Raw genomic sequence first — 18,117 nt, 5'->3', positions numbered from 1 at the left:
GGTTGGTGGCTAAAGGTTATACACAGACCTATGGTATCGACTACACTGAAACTTTTTTATCAGTTGCAAAGATTAATACTATCAGGATGTTGTTTTCAATAGCAGCAAATGAAGATTGGCCACTTCATCAATTTGACGTCAAGAATGCTTTCTTGCATGGAGAGTTGAAAGAAGAAGTGTACATGGAAGCTCCTCTAGGTTTCTCAACAGGATTTAGAAAACATTAAGTTTGTCAGTTAAAGAAGGCTCTTTATGGACTTAAACAATCTCCACATGCCTGGTTTGAAAGATTTACAGATGCCATGAAAAGGTATGGGTACAAGCAAAGTAACTCTGATCATACCCTTTTTTTGAAAAAACGGGAAGATTTAATCACTTGCTTAATAATCTATGTGGATGATATGATCATAACGGGAAGTGATGCTAAAGAAATTGAAAAATTGAGAAGGAACCTGTTTACAGACTTCGAAATTAAGGACTTGAGAAGACTAAAATATTTCTTAGGAATAGAGATTCTTCGATCCAGCAAAGAAATCTTTATCTCCCAAAGAAAGTACATCTTGGACCTTCTGGCAGAAACATGAATGGTGGATTGCAAACCAATAGATACGTCCATGCAAGTTAATCACAAGTTGAAGATAGTAGAAGGTGCCACCCTAGCAGATAAGAAAAGGTACCAGCGACTGGTTGGAAAACTAATTTACTTATCATATACTCGGCCTGACATAGCTTATGCTGTGGGAATAGTAAGTTAGTTTATGCATGAGCCACAAGAAGATCATATAAAAGCTGTCATGAGGATAGTTCGATATTTGAAGGGAGCTCCAGTGGAATCATTTTCGAAAGGAATGGCCATTTGAAGGTTGAGGCATACACCGATGCAGATTGGGCAGGCAACCCAAATGATAGAAGATCAACAGCTGGTTACTTTACACTTGTTGGAGGCAACCTGGTAACTTGGAAAAGCAAGAAGCAGAAAGTTGTAGCTCTTTCAAGTGCAGAGGCAGAATTTCGAGGGATCGTTAAAGGCATCACTAAAGTATTGTGGATAAGAAAATTGATTACTGAGATTGGGTTTCCACCACAATTGTCAAGCCAGTTGAAATGTGACAACAAAGCCGCAATCAGCATTTCAGAGAATCCCGTACAACATGATAGAACAAAACATATTGAGGTGGATCGACACTTTATCAAAGAAAAAATTGAAAATGGCATTATTGAGCTTCTATTTGTGAGATCAGAAGATCAGTTAGCTTACTAAAGCAGTTTCAAGACAAACCCTTGCTAAAGTTCTAACCAAGCTGAGTATTGGTGATCCCACTACTCACCTTGAGGGGAGTATTAAAATATCATAATTAGGGAACAAAATTAGAAAAATATCAAAGAGGATTAGAAAAAAAATCAATGTAATTTTATTAGGATATTATTCCATAACGAGTGTACCCTTAACGTACTGTTGGTCTATATATATTGGTAAGAATCTTGTAATCCTAGATGAGAAATATGAATAAAAATAATACTTTTCTAAATAATTTTTCGTTTCTTTTCTAAACTCTTGGTACCATGGTCACAAGAAACAATACTCATGTGACCTTTTACTCTTTATTTGAGTAAGGAAAAGTATATGGAACCAAAAAAGGTTACCAGCCAAAAACTAAACAAAACCACATTAATTTATATTAATTATTAATTTTAAATTTTTTAAATTCAAAATTTAAAAAATTCAAAATTGATTAAGTAAACCTAATTAAAACCTATAAAAACCTTCCTCTTCTCGCTCACATTAACCTACCCACCTCCAACAATCACACACACAAACCTCTCTTTCTCACCAATGCTGCTGGAAGCACCGGCGAACTTTCATGCTCTCCGCGACGCCCTTAACAAGCGCATCCAAGACAATTGCTTCAACACGAAGTCCACATCTCATTTTTTATTCTTATTTTTTTTGGGTTAATTTTCAATCTCTTTTTCAATGTTTTTTCCTCTGTTTCTTTTTTTTTTTTTGCTTTTTTAAAGGGAATAGCAGTACTGCATCAGAAAATAGAAGCCAATTATTTCATACAAGATTCATGGAACTAGCTTTTATTATTATTAAGCGGCAGCAACTGCCCCTGTAGTATGAAAAGAGTAGCCTCGTGCCTTGTTTGGGTAGCCAGATTGTATTTGTTCCTTGTTCCTCAAAGCTTTCATGGAAGAAGAAATGTTCCTTTTCTTCTTTTTCGCTTCATTTCAATTACAGAAATATAAAAAAAATATTTATTTAATATGAAAAAAAATATTCTAATACTTAACGAAAAAATATTCAGTTATATTTTAGTAAAAATAATTAAATATCTATAAATTTAAAAAAAATTATGAAATTATTAAAGAAATAGAGACATTCACATTTGTACAAAAAAATTCGAAAAATATATAAAAGAACATCTATTTAGTATGAAAAAGAAACATTCTGATACTTCGTAGAAGAAACATCTATATATACTAACTCATAGAGATTTTGAATTCACCCAGAGATATTTGGCTAATTTTTGGCTAATCCCTTTTGGTTCCTAGCATTGTTCTTTGAGTAAAACACAAATTACTCATGGTTTGTAATTTCCATTACTGTTGAATTTTATTAGCTATTAATCAATTAATAATTTAATATAATGAAATTTGTAGATACTCTGTATAGCTAAGTAAAAAAAGCGTACAGTTATTACATTCTGGTATCCACTTATACCTTACCACCACCAGAATTATGGTACATTATTGCTGATGACTAGGGACTACCATACCTTATTTTATTCTCTTGGGCATTAGCCCCGCTTTAATTTAAAATAAAAAATTGGGCATATAGTATATAAATGTAGACAAAAAAAACAACCATGTATACTTTCATACATCATTCAACTCAGAAATTAAAGCAACATATGGATCACAACGTGGTATTGATCGCTATGAAATAAAGCATGCACAATGTTATCTAGAAAGTAGAAATTACATATGTTCTAATATGGTGCCATGTGCAGCACCACTTACACCTTCCATGACACCAAATCGCATCTCTGAAGATGGTTTCCAATGGCGTTTCCTCTGATTTATGAACCAATTGTTTATCTGCTTTATGTCCAATCCAGTCATCTCGGATAACATCAATTTCTCCTCCTCCTGATAAATGTATATATATTCAGAATTGCAACCAATCATGCTACATATGTATATATTGAATCCTCCATATTTTTAATTCAACAAACAAATGTTATCTGTACCAATTTATTTTTCTTCGTTACTTCATATTTCTAAAGGTCGTTTCATAAAAGAAGAATAAATTGCATTCGCCTCTAATCTTATAATATTAGAAGATATTTACATAGGTGACTAATTGATTTTTCAAGAAAGCTAAGAATTTCATGTTTATAGGGTACACAAGATACACTGATAGGTATCAAGAAAGCGAAGAATTTCATGTTTATAGGTTAAGTTAGTGTCATATTGTTTTTTCTTTTTTTCTGGAAAAAAAATTCAATATTCTGCAACTTCAATATCAAAACAGGCTAGTATGTACTATTTTTTACGAATCAGAGGTGAAATATATAAATTATTTCCTAACCTTTAGAAAGAACGAGTTTAATTTATCCTTGATAAAATAAACCAAGAGTAAAATACTATTGTTTTAGTTCATAATGTTTAGCTAAATTTTAATTTTGTCTTTGTAGTTTGAAATATTGTCTATTTTTATCTTAAATATTTTATTTCATTATATTTTAGTCTTTTAATTAGAATTAAATAATTTTTAAAAATATTAGTTTTCCTCATTTATTATTTTTTTTATTATTCTATATTTTTACTTTCAATCACATGATTACTATAATTACAATTTTTGTCACTAGCTAAAAGAAAATCATAAAAAAAGAAAGGTTATATATTTAGAACAATAATTTTGATTTTGACCAAATAATTAAAATAGGATGAAATAAGACATTTTAAATATTAAAAACGAAAATAAAACTTAACCCAAATATTAAAGCAGGACTTAGGACCCATTTAAAAATTTTAAAAGTTATTTTTTTTAATTTTTTATTTATGAAAAGTAATAGTATATCTGGTATAATTTTTAAAATTAAATATAAACTATTTAAGTGTTTATAGAAAAGTTAAAAAAATAACTTTTTTCATAATAATTTTTTTATCATATTTTTTTTAAAATAAGTACTTTTAAAATTAAAAAATTAAATACAAAATAATTTATTTATAAATTATTTTTAATATAAATATTTATTATTTAAACTATATTTAAAAAAAATTAATTAAGCTGTTTATCCATACCTTAACTAGTACTTTTCTCAATAAACAACTTTGAATAATTGATATAAGGAGTTGATCTACCAATAACAGAAAATGTTGCATGTGAAGCATATAGGAATGTAAGTACCGTAGGATAAGGCCATCTATAGTGGGAGTTCCACCAATCCATGAGAGCAATCCTTGCATCTTTGGGAAGCTTACCCTTTTTCCTTTTCTTTAGAAACTCCTTTCTCAAGCTACTAAGGTAACCACTGTACTTACGAAGCAACATTTCCTTCAGCTCTTTATCTCCAACGCCACGTGTCCCATATCCATATTCAATTCCTTCCACCTCTGATGAACAACTCCCTGCTGCTTCATCTGAATCATCATCATTTCAATCTTTAATTCTAACTCATTCAATTCTCAACCTAATACTCTAATACACACCCTTTTCTCAATCAATGGGAGCTTATAATTTCTTTCTTTTAAAAGAAAAAGAAAAAGAAAAAGTTATACAAGACAACAACAAATATAATGGATGCATTTCTTTATAACTAACATTATTCCATGCACATTCGTTTTTTAAAAATTTTCCATAAATACTACAAAATAATTATACATGCATTTTGTTTCATATATTTCTCAAACGAAGTAATTAATCACTAAAATTATGAAACTTTTCAAAGTTTACAAATTAAATGTCATAACAAAATAATCAAACTTATTTACTACAGTGTAATAATCAAACATTTTTTATCAACTCTAAATATGTATTATTATATGGAAAAGTCTAAAGCCAGCAGTTTTGTTGAATTTTGGCCAACATGTAATAACCAGAAGAGAAAAGTGAGTCATTGGATGAAATCTCACACCAATTTCACACCATTAAATCATTATTGATGACTATTTGCTGACTACCAATCACAAAAGTTACTAACCCTATCATTGCTCTTCTTATATATCGTGGCTAATTATTAGTGGCTATTTTTTTATTCATATATCTATATATAACATTATTATTGTTCTTTTTTCCATGCATAATTTCCAGAGAGAAAGACTAGTGCTTAATACATACACACATAAAACTATTCATTTGTCAAGAAACAAATAGTCATTATTTGGTTGTCTTGAGGTTTAATAACTCATTTAAGAGATTGTTCATAATAATAAGAGAAAAAAGATAAATAATTCTCTAATTTTTTAATTTAAATATACATAAATTTTTAATTAATTGAAAATATAAAAATATTTTTTACTTTTTAAATTATGAAATATTTGAATTTTTTTTATCTAAAATATATAAGGATAAATCAACTTTTTAAAAAGATTTAGATATTTCATATTTTAAATAATAAAAAATATTTTTGTATTTTTAATTAATCAAAAATTTATTTATTTTTGAATTAAAAAGTTAAGATGTATTTACCATTTTCTCTAATAATAAATTAGCAAAGCCATACCTATTAATTACATTTGATACAGATAATTTTATTGACTTATTCTACACGTTCACATGCTTTATGGATAGTTAAAAAAATAACTTATTAAAATGACTTTTACAATAATAATAATTAAATATTGAACTCATTTTTATTGAAGAAGAATGTAGAAGTTTAACTATCATCAACGGTGGAAACTCAAGTACAATTAACTTCACATAAAGTTAATAGTTAAAAATTATTAAATAAAAATTTAGTCAAATAATTTAACAGTTTTCAACTATCAACTCGTGAGATTTACTGCACCTGAATTTTCACCCTTATCCATTATCATTGTTCAGGGGACTAGAAAATTATTAAACAATCATGAATACATGCCAAATTCTGAGTTAGATATAACTTTCATTTTCTCATGTCTTCTTGAGAATGGTCCCCCCCCCCCCCCCCCTCCCTTCCTTCAACTAAGGCATTAGTCTTCCATTTATAGCTATGATAATGATCGAACATGCATGACACACTCACTTTCAAGTACGAAAAGCATAACGTTGATTTGCCTCTTCATTAATACATACCACTACTTCTACATGTAGAAACATGAAACATGCAAAAACTTCGATTTCAAATATAAATAAGCTAACAAAACCATGCATGCATGCCAAAAATATTATATTTGCCCCCGTGCAACAAAAGGCCAAAATAATAATTAAAAAAAGTGTATCGTTTTATTATTATGTAGTACTAATTAAACATCAACTATGGAAATCATAGTAACAAAATAAATATATGACATTTGCATGTATACGAAAGTAATTGCTTCCACGCAAACATCTTCATATATATGAAGATGATTTTATAAATTATTAGATAGTTTGATAGATATATTGAGAATTGAATATATTTAATTGAATTATTTAATAAGTTAAAATATCATTTTTGTATAAAGATGTTTTTATGAAAATAATCACTTTATATGAATATTTAAGATCAAATAAACAAGTATGCAAAAATTGGACACAGAAATAAATTCTGTATAGCTGAGAGAACTAAAATAATTGATGAAAAGGATAAATACTCAAGGATGATGAATTAAGCAATTGGAAATTATATTCGAGATCTAATAATGTTGAAAGCTAGTTACAAACTGAAAAATAATAAAATAAAATAAAAGGGTTCAACTTTGATATCTACGTCATAATTAATCCTTATTCTCCTTTTAAGTTAATTAGTTCAAATCTATATATGCAACTGCATCATCATTAATGAAAACAACAAAAACTTTCTCCTGATTTAATACTAGGAAAACTAATATGTATATAATATGTTCTGACCCAATGTTGTTCATACCCTTTAATTTTCACATTTTATTTCTTTAATAACTTATCTTATTCATAGATAAAAAGGGAATTCATATGAAAAATACTACTGTCGTTTAAAATTCAGCATTTAATCCGTCTTTTTAAGAATTTATTATTATTTAATTAATTTAAATATTCACTTTCATGTATTAGTTATTCAAAAAATAAAAAAAAAGTTATTTATTTTTATTTTTTCTCTCCTCTAAAAACCGAATAAAGGACAATATTTAAAGAATATCTAGTTACACTGTTCATACATTGACTCGTACACACTCTCTCTAACATGATCCAAACGCTATTTTTTTATGTGTTTTTAAATAATTAAATTAAGAAAAAAAAGTTAATTTTAATATTTTTTAGTTAGTTAATATTTGTAAAAGTCAAGAAATTTTATTGTACATTTATATAGTTATTATTAACTAACTAAAGCCTAAAATTTAGTTAAAAATTTTAATATTACAATAACAAAAAACTTTATATATGTTATTATAAAGGGAAAGTATGAGGAGCCAATGAGATATTTATACAATGTGTACAATGGAGGTTTATAGAGTATTAGAGATATAATTATTAGTGTTACATTTTCCCATCAGCTGAAGCTTTTGGGATGAGTGGTATCATGACATAGTATTAAAGCGCTAATTTTTCGAGAAGATGTTTATTATCCTTTGTACTCGGATGGTTATTCTAAATAGTATAGGGGATGTTCATTTCATAACTCAATAGCCATTGTACACATTGTACAAATAGTCCATTGTCTCTTTTCTCCTACCTTCCGAAGAATAACACATCTACATTAAAATTCTCTAATTTTCTGAAAGGTAACTATCTCAATTTCATATATCATATACTTTCTAATATGACATTTCTATGGTCTATAGAATCTTTGAGAAAGACTTCTTTTTATTTTTCATAAGAAAGAAAAGACTTACTATCTGTGGGATCTGATACTACACCCACTTGACTCGCTAATTATGCGAGTCAAGACAAAAATGATCCGCTTATAAACAAGTCATATTTTATGAGCTCAGCTCGTTTATTTTTGTAAGGGAGCCAAATCGATTTACAAGTCACAACTTATTTTGACAGTTTTACTATCTATTACAAGAAAAAGAACTTGATCCTTATAATTTGCAGAGCAAGCAACCATGAGAAGCTCAGCAAATCAAGAGTCTATTTAAACTGATTAATTGGATTTAGTTGATTGATATATCCTTTTAGGATCAAATCATATACTTCAGAATTATATATTTAATTATAGTTTCAAATCAAAGATTAAAAGTAGGATTAAATAATTTCAGTATCGTTAATTTAATTTGATACATAGAAAAATTGGCCTATATATGGACACTTTTCATTGTTTGTCTAAAATACAATTCTGAGGTTTTACCAATTACGCAGAATTTTCTATCCGTGTATTTTAAGGATCGTTTGAAAAACTTTAAAAATAACTTTTTTTTACTTTTGACTTATGAAAAGTAGTAGTATTAATGTCTGGTGCAATTTTCAAAATCAAATTACAACTTTTTAAGAAGCTGTTTAGGAGCTTATAGAGAAGTTAAAAAAATGACTTCTCTCATAATACTTCTACTTTTCATCACATTTCTATAAAATAAGCACTTTTAGAGTTAAAAATTCAAACACAAAATAACTTATCTATAAGTTACTTTTAACATAGTCATTTATTATTTAAATTATTTTATCAAAAAGAACTTAATTAAGTTGGTTACCCAAACTGAACCTAAGTGTGGTTTGAGTAATTCACTTTATTTGTTGCGCCTATTTGATTTAAGTTGTAAAGAGAAATTTTTGACAGTCTAGTATAAAAGGAAAGTAAAGAAATTATCTTATTTAATCGAAGTTATAATAAGAATAAATTGAAGTTTAGGTTGGTAAAATTTTTAATTTTTAAAAATAGTTTATTAAAGTTATCTTTTATTTAAAATACACGTCTTTAAAAGTTGTAGAACTTATATTTAGTAAAATTAAATTAAAATAATTTTTAATAAAAATAATAATAATTATATTTAATAAAATAATTTTTAAAATTAAAAAATTATAATAAATATAAATATAAAAATATATTATATATTTATTAATAGATGAGATTATATTAAATTTTTTTTTAATTTTCATAAATATAAATTAATTGTAAACATTTTTTTAGGAGTTCTCAAAAGCACTTATAACTTCTAAAAACTACCAACGCAAGTATTCGGTGTTTTTTATTTATCAAATATAAAATGAGGTATTTGTGATTTTTTCTATAATTTTAAAAAATATAAATATATTTTTAAAAAAGTTTATCAAATCAAATTTAAATCTTTTAGAATTATTCTAATAAAAAAGATAACACAATATTTAAAATTATCATGAAATCATTTATTCTAAAAGTTTAAATTAATAGGAGAATACAATATGAATAAGTATATTTTTAATATTTTTATTTAAGTAAAAGTTTCTTTTAGATTTTGTTTAATTTTTGTATGTCTTCTTTTTTCTTTTATTTGTTTTATTTTATTTTTTTACTTTTTAAGATTTATCAATGATCAAAATTTAGACCTTTTTAATATAAAGTTTTGATATTATGTATGTATAATAAAATTACTTATCTTAAAAATTTAAACTAATAAAAAAATAATATGAATAATTATATCTCTAACAAAAATATCTAACATTGATGTTTGCCAAAATGGTTCAACCAGCATGAATAAGTTGTTATTATTATGTACTCGTGATTGGAGTGAGTTATTTTAAAGAAGAACCACCGGTGTTTTAATTTGTGGACCATATATAATAATAATGCTTCTTACACATGGCTCCTTATTTTTTTTTTCCAAAAGACATTATAAGTATTTAATGTATTTGGAATAAATGTGTTATTAAAAATATTAATACCATATATGCACCCTGCTGATTCGAATATATAATTAACAAGAGCAATGCTACACATAATTAACAAATATTATTATTTTTGGTCAATATTTAATTAATAATAATTTATATTTATATTTATAAACATTATATACATAAAAAATATATAATTTATATTTATATTTATTAAATTTTATATATAAGAATTAATATAATTTATATATATATTTTAAAATTTATACATATAAATTAATAAAATTTATTTATTAAAAATAATTTAATATTTATACTAATTAAATGATGGCTAAAATTATTAAAAAATACTGACTCTAAGAGTTTTTCAATTAACAAAACTAACTCCAAATATATTAATTATTAGTTGATACAATGAGTTTAAGATCTAAAATTAAAGGTGAAAATTGATCACATACATTTTTTTAATGTAAATTGATAAGTAAAAGTTGTTAAATAATAATTTAATTAAATATATTTAATCTAATAATTTTTAATTATCAACTTCGTATGAAGATATCTTTAGGTGAGTTTCTACCAAAATCAAAAGCCTAAAACATTGTTCAAGTACAATTTAACCTAATGTCAATGTTTGTTTAATTTTCTTCGTTTGTGAAAGCCGGTTTATACATACACAAAGCAATGCAAAAATGATGAATTATTGTTTGATGTCAGAGATTCCAATTGAGCATTTAAGTTACTGCTAAGGTGGGCCTCTCCATGCAAAAGTTTAATTAAATAATTCCAACACTTGTTCATCTTTAACGTACACTAGAGGGCCACACCATATTCATCCATCTTCAGTTAAAAACAAAATGTTAATACAATAAACGAAGATAAAGGGCCACACATACATACATACATATCTAACTTGGAATTTTACACAACATATATTGATAAGAATAAGAAATCATTACCGGATCGATGACTATTATTGGTGTCCAAAGAGATTGTTAGTGTTCCCTTACATAGGTTGCTGAGTTGTGATTCGATGTTACACAAAAACAAGGTTGCTTCGTTGAATGGCTTCGACAGCTCCTCCTTGTATTTATGAAGAACATTGCAGTATGATTCCTACATTAATCCAAATTAATTAAGCTCATCATTCATCAGAATATTATGTGTTTATTCACATGATACATCAATCACGTTAGGGAAAAGGATACAAGCACTCTTTTTAAGATTTTGTTTTTAGTGACTAATCACTTTGCCGTAAATTATCAATCAATTAATTTAAGGACACACGAGATCATTTCCATACCTAGCTAAAACCAAATTTTAATTTTCAATCTCTCGTTTAAAAGCCTAAATGATATTTACACTCATGTATGCTTTTAACAATTATTTACATTAGTGATTAATTTTGATGTATTGATAGCGTAAAATATTTTACATAATCGTTTAATCACATCAGTAACGTTTTTTAGATAATAATCTAATCAATATAAAAGATATTTTTTAGATAATAATTAGATATTAATATAAAATTATTTCATATTAACTATGTATCAAAATTAAATTAACATAACATTATTAATAAAGATTATGTTATGTGTACATTAAAATTAGCCATCAAAATCCGCCAACAATATAAAATACAAACGAAAATATAAATACACATTGAAAGTAAATTAAATTACATATATATTTATACACAAATATATTGGTAATTGATTTCGGTGGTTGATTTTAGTTTACAAATAATATTTTTATTTCATATATAAAAAAAATTAAAAAAAATTAAAGTACATACCATGAAGTCATCAAGCTCAGGATCATCTCCAATCTGACGGCGGCGAGTATCCATTGGATGACTTTCACGGCTTATTTCTTCAAGCAGAGACGCCACTTCAGGCGGCGCTCCAACCTTTTTGGAGCCACAACAAAAAGAATAGATATTGATTAAAACTCTATGGAATCCTAAAATAGAAGTGTGTGTAATAAAAAAGGATAGATTGGAAGGAATTGAAAGAACCTTTTGACATTGAATGTAAGCAGAGAGCAAATCGGGATACCGGGGATGGTTGGCGATCTGAGCCTTAATCACCGGATCCGACATATCCGGGTCGGGTGCTGCAAGTTGAAGGAGGTAGTTACTACCCACGCCCACGCTCGTAGTAGCTTCTGTTAGATGCAACTTAGAAGCGGTTACAACAACATCCTCCTCCGAAGAAGAAGCTTCGAAATTGTTATTATTATTGTTGCTCAACTTGATGTAAAAATCCTCCATGTAAATAAATGGTGTTTGATTATAAAAAGGAGAAAAAGAAAAAGGATAAGGGAGTGTGTGAGTGTGTGTATTATACAAAATTGGATGGAGAAGGGGTAAGTCAGTTACGCCACCTGGAAAGAGACCACACTATACAACTTAGCGTGTTCAGTTTCTTTCACAAGGGAGGCTACTTAGTTAGCTAGAGAGTAAGTACTCTACACAAAAAAGAAAAAAAAAAGATAAACAGGACAAATTAAATGGAGAGAGGTAGTTACTGTTACTAATGAGATTAAACTGATTTTTTGTTACTTGTCTCTTTTTTTTTTTCTAAGAAGAGGAGCTATGTTATTATTTATATTTTTTACTATCAAAATAAGCCAACTTCACCCAATAATTAATGAGTTATAACCAAATAAGTTCTAAGAAGAGGAGCTATGTTATTATTTTTTTTCTGTTTTAAAAAATATTTTTCTTTTATTCTTTTTTTCTCTTTAGATTTTTTTCTCTCAATACTATAATTTCACTAATTACCACAAATCATCCACTTTTTTTTCTTTCTCATCATCCTCTGCAATCACTCTAAATCTTAAATCCTAAATTATAAATTTTATATTATAAATGTTAAACTTTAAGCAATAAATTAGGTAGCGTTTGTTTTCGGAGACAGGATACGGAGACATGGACAGCACATTCTTAAAAAGCGTTTGGAAGCAAAGACATGGACACTGAACATATTGTCTCCGGGACAATGATGGACACGGAATTTGAAAGAGGGACACGGACTGTTTTTATGAATTTTTTTCTTTTTTGTCCATGGTGCTATTTTTTATTATTCTACTGCTACCCCTTCTTATTTTTCCTATTTTGCGTTGTTTTCAGGAAGTACTTTTTTACTCCATGCTCTTTTTCTAATTTCTATCTCTACGTTCTTTTTCTTTCTCTTTTTTTCTCAAGTACTCTCTCCTTTTTATAAAAATTTTTATTGGACTGGATAATTTCTTTTTTCTTATCATTTTTACTTCAACATCATTTTAACCTTATATTATATTATTTGATTTGTAATAAAAATAATAACAAAAATAATTAATCTGGAGACTTTTAAAAGATAAATATTATTAAGGTAAAATTGATATTTTAAAATGCTAAAAAATAATTTATAAATTGTACTTGATTTTATATAATTTAAAGAAAAATTAATTTTTTGAAAAGAAAAATAAAATTTTAGATAAAAAAAATTAATTTTCTAAATAAAAATAGATTTTTATATGCAAAAATTAATTTTTTTCCATTTAAAAATGGATTCTTTTTTTAAAACTGATTTTGTATTTAAAATTAATTTGGCTTATTAACCTAAATGAAATTTTTTATTAATTAAACTCAGATTTTTTTTGTTAATATTAACCATGTGTATTCCTACATATTAATAATAAATTTAAAAAAAATAATTATATTTATAAATTTTATTTTAATATAAATACTATTATATAATTTTTTATTAAAATTTTTTACTGCTTCAAATATTTTTTTTAAGTTCCCACTGTCTGTACTCCTACGCACTCTCATTATTTATTAAATTAGTTTATACTAAAAAATTTGGAATTACATGGCTATTTTAGTCATTTTATATAATATTTTAGTCTTGTCCATGTATATCCAAACATAATACTGGACATTACATTATTGTCCTATCCATCGTATCCAAACACGATACACAAAACATAATTTTTAATGTCTTTGTCTTATTGTCTTTGTCTCAGTGTCTTGTTCTGTCGTGTCTCTACAAACAAACGCTACCTTAATTTCGTCTTTTTTACTTTTAGATGTTCTTTTTTGCTTGAATTTCTTTTTACGTTTTTACTGTTTTACTTTCAAATGTTTCTTTCCGATGTTTCCATTGTTAGCTGATTTTTAAGTTAATTTTATTGAATAAATGTTAGCATCTTAGACTTTTTTTATTTATAGTAAATTTTTAGCGTAAATGAAATAACAAACAATTCATGTATTTGATTCAATATATTTTGAAAATATTTGAATAATTATTTATTTAAATAACTATGCTAATTACTAATTAATAAGGATATACATTTAGTATTCATGAGAGATTTTTTTTTTATATTTTTTGTGAAAATTTTCATTGTAATATTTAAAATCTTTGATTATTCGGATAGTTTATTGTTTTGCTGTAAAGCTATATATATATATATATATATATATATATATATATATATATATATATATATATATATATATATAGGGATAAATGTATATCTCATTTTGATCAATTGATCTCTAGCTTTCTTTTTCTCTTTTTGCTTTTTAATATTTGGCCATTAGCTTAAAAACATAATCCACTAGCATAAAATTATGATAAATTTAAAGATATAAATAATATCTCATTTTTCAAAATTTTATTTGTAAAAAAATTCAATAAAATCTATATTTTTAAAAGTATTTTAGATTGATAGCTAGAGATGATTTTTGGAAGGATAATTTACTTATATAAAATGGTTTTCATCATATATTATACAAATATATTAAAATTTGTACGTATAAATTAAATGTCTTATTTTATTTTTATGTAATTCGTTACACTTTAAGGAGAATTCAAAATTTACATGTAATTCGTTTTAGCATGCAACGAATTAGTAGGAGAATGATTTTTTTTTTTTTTTCACAAATGATTCATTGATCACTTTTTTTAGTCGTCTTGGATGTTCAATATAAATAACAACGATTAATCTTTCGTAGTGGAATTTTTTGTATAAAGGTAAATTCGTTGATGTATGATTTTTTTTTTATTTATTAGAGAAAAAGTTATTTGGACAAAATTTTGTATTTGAGAAAGAAAAAAGAAATAGGTGAAGGAAAGAAAAATGTGGTTACAATTGGTTTTATTCGTTTTAAAAAAAAGTAAAAGTATCAAAATATACTACTACATTTTACTATACACAATTTTAGGGGTAAAGCCTTAGATATTTACTAAAAAGTTTAACTAGCTATTCATAGAATGGATGGTGTATTTATTTAGAGAAAATATTCAATATGGCCCTACAAAATTTCTAGGTTTAATTTCTTGAGGTTTCTAAAATAAAAAAAAAAAATCCATCACAACCCTAGTTATTCGATGCTATGAGATAAGTTGACTTTGTTGGTGAACTTCTTTGCATTTAATGGAATCCTCTACATGACATATAAGTTGCTTATGTGGACCTTAAGTAACAATGCGGATTGACGCAATATTCAAAAAATTTTCTATAACAAATTAATCATATTCTTTTTTGTTACTAATAGTTGTATAAATTTTCTTCTCATTCTTTTTGCAGAATTAACTACATTTTTTCTAAAATCACGATTCTCATCTAAATCCCTCTTCTCAAAATCATTATCCATATTCATGTTTGCCGACATAAATAATTCTTTTTATACTAACACTTAACATCCAATTCAGCAGGTTAACGTGACAGTTGAACAATAAATTCTATTAGCACTTAATAGAGAAATACACAGAAAAATCGCATTATATTGTGAAAATAGGGACAGAGACTGAAGTGTTCCTTTTTTTTTTTTTTAACTCTAAAGAAAGGTTTTATCTTTTCTGAAAATAAGACAGGAAATTAGTAGTTCACTCAAGAAAACTTAATATTATTATTGTGCCCGTGTGTTTGTTAAGAGTTGGATGAGTGAGAAAGGAAAAAAGGACAGAGAACAGTGGAATGGATTTGACAAGGTTCGTGTGTGTGTTTGTGATAAAGCCATGTTTATGTAGGTCCTTCTTTGAAGACTTTTTGTTACTGATTTTCACTCAGACATCACATTCTTCCATGTGACTAAAACCCCATTGCTGGGCCTCAACTCTTCTCTCTCTAGTCTCTTATTTGCCAACGCCTTACTTACACAATAACACAAACAAAATATAAAAAAAGAAATCCATTTTTTTAATATCCATATTCTTCACTAAAACCCCATACTTAGAACTGACAATATATACTCTACCTATGGATATTCAATTCGGACCAACCCATTCGAGTAGGATTGTCTACCCTACTCATAGATAGGATGTAGTAAAAAAAGTGAGTGTTGAATTTACAATCTTCTTCTTATATATAAAAGTTTAAAATAACCATTAAGTTAGTTGATGGTGATATTATTTGTAATTTTATATTAGATTTCTTTAAGATTTTATTATTTTTAATTTTAATTTAAAGTATTTTATTTTTTATTTTATTAATATGTATGAAATTTAGAATGGTTGAATTTTAAATTTGTTTAAAAATTTTTATTTTTCTTCGAACAAGGTAGAATTTAGAATTTTAGAATGCGAATAGGGTTAAAGTTAAGAGATTCTCAACTGGTAGCACTACAACAAAAAGGCCATTTAGCGGCGGTTCCTGGAGCCGTTTAGCGGCGGTTTTGAACCGCCGCGAAATATTTCGCGGCGGTTTTATGAAACGCCGGAAGATAGGGCGCGGCAAAACGGATAGCGGCGGTTTTAGTCAACCGCTGGAATAACCGCCGCTAAACATCTATCAATTTTGCGGCGGTTGCAAACCGCCGCTAAATAACAAATAAACGAAAACAACATTTGTTTTGCGGCGGTTCTAAACCGCCGCCAAATTTTAGTATTTCCGTAGAGCTCGAACTTGGAACCTGGAGGAAAGAAAAGCTTTAACAATGTCATGTTACCGCCAAGCCAAATGTCTCTTCGATGTATATAGCGCTAATAATTATATATATCATATGAACACATTTAATTGCCACACAGATTTTTGTTGTATACTTTATATATCTGATCATTGTTATTATAGGCACCTTATATATTGGGTAAAATTCACAATTAAATCAAATGGAGGACTAAATTACACAATTCTACCAAATTGAAAAACATTACCAGGATCTCCTAAAAGCATATTCTTATGTAATTCGAATCAGTCTCATTTGAATTAGACAAACAAACACTACTTTGAATTAGTCATATTCGAATTAGTTGTAATGCTTGTAATTGGAATTTGTCCAATTTGAATTATGCTTGCATGTAGGCTTAGTTTGGTAAAGCTTTTGCTTTTTAAAAGTAGCTTATGAAAGCTGTCTTTTAAAAGACAGCTTTTTAAAAGCTGCAGCACTTACGTTTGGTAAAATCAAATTAAAAATGGCTTTTAATAAGTACAAGCACCATAATTGTGTTTGGTAAAACAACTTTTAAAAGTTGAAAAAATTATAATAAACATGTTTATAACAAAAAAATAATTTTTTTTTCAAATTCTTTAAAATTTTATATAATATTTTAAAATAAAATAATGTTAAAATAAAAAATTCATAATAAACACAAATATAATAAATAAATTCTTCTATTTTTTAACTTTAAAATTTTATATAAGTATCATAAAATTTGTATGTAATCCAATGTTAGTACTGGGTACGTCCATTACCCACCTATGTATATTGGCTCACCTTTACAGATCATAAAAAATGGGACACATATCTCAAATAAACTACTCTTATGATTATATATCTATATTTACATATGTATATACATGTTGTTATTATAATTTGGACTAATGCTCATGCAAAAAAAATTTTATGATTGGTTTTCATCAACCTCTTCCCGTTTCAAAGAACAGAAAAAAACAAACAAAGATAATAGATCTACTGAAAAAATACAAAATTAACACAAAAAAATAATATAAATAGATAGAAGTTCATACCTAATATGTGATAGAGATGTATTTGTGTTGAAATTTGTGAAGATTAGGTTGAAAAATAAAAAATATATGAAGATTGTGTTAGATTTTATGAAGGTTAGGAAGAGAAGTTAGAAATATACGAAGATTTTAATGGCAATATAATAGCGGGAAATATGTGCGGGAAAATGAAAAAAATTTGGTAAGCATAAGCCAGCTTTGAAAAGCTCCCTCCTAGGTGCTTTCAAAAGCACCCCTAACTTTTAAAAGCCGCA

The 18,117-nt window shown here is 26.6% G+C and overlaps 1 protein-coding gene across 1 annotated transcript; it reads right to left on the bottom strand.

Moving 5' to 3' along the window:
• Positions 1-2,850: 2,850 nt before the first annotated feature.
• LOC130951232 (homeobox protein knotted-1-like 1) lies at positions 2,851-12,333 on the bottom strand. Its single transcript, XM_057879876.1, has 5 exons — positions 11,928-12,333; positions 11,706-11,819; positions 10,870-11,026; positions 4,418-4,650; positions 2,851-3,153 (listed from the first exon to the last, which is right to left on the bottom strand). Exons 1-5 carry the CDS (start codon positions 12,180-12,182, stop codon positions 2,983-2,985), a joined length of 930 nt encoding a protein of 309 aa, XP_057735859.1. The 5' UTR covers positions 12,183-12,333; the 3' UTR covers positions 2,851-2,982.
• Between the last annotated feature and the right edge of the window lie 5,784 nt (positions 12,334-18,117).

The sequence above is a fragment of the Arachis stenosperma genome, chromosome 9 (genome assembly GCF_014773155.1).
Source record: "Arachis stenosperma cultivar V10309 chromosome 9, arast.V10309.gnm1.PFL2, whole genome shotgun sequence".
NCBI lineage: Eukaryota > Viridiplantae > Streptophyta > Magnoliopsida > Fabales > Fabaceae > Arachis > Arachis stenosperma.
The sequence above is the reverse complement of the archived record's forward strand: the minus strand, read 5'-3'. Positions and strand labels throughout refer to the sequence as shown.

Coding starts and splice junctions, on each gene's coding strand:
- LOC130951232 (XM_057879876.1), bottom strand. CDS start 12,182: ATGGAGGATTTTTACATCAAGTTGAGCAACAATAATAATAACAATTTC. Junction 4,651..10,869: donor CAATAATAGTCATCGATCCG/GTAATGATTTCT, acceptor ATGATGATTCAG/ATGAAGCAGCAGGGAGTTGT. Junction 3,154..4,417: donor ATAGATGGCCTTATCCTACG/GTACTTACATTC, acceptor TACATTTATCAG/GAGGAGGAGAAATTGATGTT.